At 41.8% G+C, this 2,670-nt stretch overlaps 1 gene segment (V, D, J or C); it reads right to left on the bottom strand.

Annotated features, from left to right (window-relative positions):
* Window positions 1–2,358: 2,358 nt before the first annotated feature.
* On the bottom strand, window positions 2,359–2,670 carry LOC123965814 (the record flags this gene model as incomplete). The annotated part of the segment is given in 1 exon segment: window positions 2,359–2,670. A coding segment is annotated over 1 exon segment (255 nt), but the record flags the coding sequence as incomplete, so codon positions are not given.

Below are 2,670 nucleotides of genomic sequence, written 5' to 3' on the forward strand. Positions count from 1 at the left end.
TGCCTGCCTTGCTTTATTTGACAAGTATAATGCACAAATTCACCTCTTGATTACTCTATATAATCATTGTATAAACCCCCCTGGGCCCACAACCAAATTCGAACCATGTAAAAACCACAGAAATATGTTGTTTATATGCAATCCACTACTCCGCCTAGATCCTTTCATTTTCACAATCTTTCCCGAGTATACAACCAGACCAGCCATTTAAAGGTTTATGTATATAATTACTATCATTATCTCTAAAGTGCTCATTCATACAGCAGCCTAACATCCAATACAATATTAATATCAGATTTGCAGTAAAAAAGCTTGATACACTATAATAAACACACTCTTATTAAAATTCAACCAATTTAATAATAATCTGGATCAATCCACCAAGTTCTTAAAGAACTCCAGCACAGAGAGAGGAACAAAGAAATAAACACATATAAACGCAGCAGTTTGGCAGGTCTGGACCCAGAATGGGCCACATCAGGTCTGGATACTGCAGACAGAGAAACACACCAGAGCACATCGCTCTCAAACACTGGCAGGTTGTTCACCAGTCAGGAGCTGTGAAACAACAGCACGGCTCTGTTGGTAAACAAAAAGGAAAAGTTACGTTGCGTTCTCTGGTGGACCAGATCAGCTGTTAGCTGTTTACAGAGCTAACACTAACGTTGCCGGATCAGCTGTTAGCTGTTTACAGAGCTAACACTAACGTTGCTATGTGCTTGTGTTTTAATGTTTTAATGACCGGTAATGACCTGATTCGGCTCCAGGCAGAACCTTTTCAGGGCTCTGAAGTGGAGCGGACCCAGAACAACTCTCATCAGCTGTTAGCTGTAATGTTAAACACTAGCAGGACTAAACTAAAGTTACGGTACGGCTGTGTTAAAACTATAACTTAGCACAACATCACTGCGCTGTAATAACGTTATGCTATATAATATCAGTCCAGTGACTGTTACATGACAGCCGACCTGCCTCTCATTCTCCGGCGCTGGCAGTCACTCAGCCTGCCGAGTGAACGAAAGACTGAGGACCCATGTGAGCGGTGAACGAGTCGTTCATTCCTGCTCCACAGTAGGAGCTGTGACAAATGAACGACTCAGACCTAGAGACCCACAGTTGAGAGTTGTGAACTAATCAATTCTGTTTCCTGTACTGACGGAGCCCAGGCAGCTGCCATGTGATGAGTGAACGTAAGAGTCCAAGATCCTTCACGCATGCGTGAAAATCACCTGACCACACATGTGTGCTTTGCCTTACTGTTTGCAGCTTTTCAAAATATAAAAATATAGGAATCTGGAAATATGGAATCTAATGCAGTAATCAGCTTTTGGACAATGCACATTTGTTTCTATTTCAATGCACATTTGTTTTTATTTCAATATTTCAAGTGCATTGCAAGTTTTCTTATTGTCCACTGTTTCATTTGTTATTTATTGTTGCTGTTGTTCAGAACATTTTTAACAAAAGCTTTCAAAAAGTGATAGAGACATTCTGATTCTCACCTGTCCCCAGCGTCCCCAGTGTAAATGACACCTATCTGTCAATACTTTTAAATGTCCCGCCCCATCCAGGCTGTGATTGGTCGGTTCATGACAAGCGACATTGATGAGCTACATTCAGCACACAGCTGCTTGAAAGGCACCCAAGTTTCTCTTCTCCCTCGTCTCTCTTCACTGACTGAGTTTAGCAGACAGGCACGGAAACAGGTGAGCGTCAAGTAGCGCCCAGAGTACCTGATATGGAGAGAGCAGAGGAGAGTACAAGTTCCGAAGTCCCGATACGGACGAAAATGTCCCGGTAGGCAAAGAGTAAATTGTCGAGGTGCCAGTACTGCGTACAGGTGTGTACCGCCACACTTCAAGCACTGCTTATATAGGATATGTGTACACAGAGGAAAGTCTGTCTCATGTTATTTAAACAATCCTGAGGTTAAAATCCCAGATTAAAGTCATGTTCTATCACTTTATGCTGATGATACCCTGCTTCATATTTCTAATTATAACAATGACATTTCTTCAAAGTGATAAAACTTAACAATCATTTGAATATAATAATATGATTTAATATATAATAGCAAAAATTTCTAGAAATTCAAATTTTATAATATTTTATATATTTTATAATATTAAAAGGTTTTAATGATTATGAATATTGTTACCAGGATTCATTAAAAGCAGACAAAAACCTCAGAGAGGTTATTCCCCAGTCATTAAAGATGTTTAATTCTAACCAGTATTCCAAATATAAGTCATAGGAGTTGTCACTCTCGTAAATATAAACCAAGAGGTATTTGATGATATTTTTATTGTTTTGAACTATTAAAACCATCAACAATATAACAAGCAAGAACACATTAAAGTTGAAATGTGTAATGAGAGACCAGTAACACCAGTAGCAGAGTCCCAGTGAGTCAGGTCAGGACTGGGAACACTGGTCTCTCCTCAGTGTCTCTGAGACCAGAGCCTGGGAGCCCTGGGTGGCCTCACAGGTCACAGAGCCCACCTTCCTCCACTGGTCTGCAGGGAGCCTCAGGGTGCTGCTCCAGCTGTAGCGGCCGTCCTTCTCCAGCACCCCGGGGCTCCTGCTCTCCTCCCAGCTGCTGCTGCTGCTGCTGCTGCCGTCCACCTTCCAGGCCAGACTCCAGTCTGAGGGGAAGCCCTTGTTGGCCAG

Source organism: Micropterus dolomieu, unplaced genomic scaffold (assembly GCF_021292245.1).
Source record: "Micropterus dolomieu isolate WLL.071019.BEF.003 ecotype Adirondacks unplaced genomic scaffold, ASM2129224v1 contig_11383, whole genome shotgun sequence".
NCBI lineage: Eukaryota > Metazoa > Chordata > Actinopteri > Centrarchiformes > Centrarchidae > Micropterus > Micropterus dolomieu.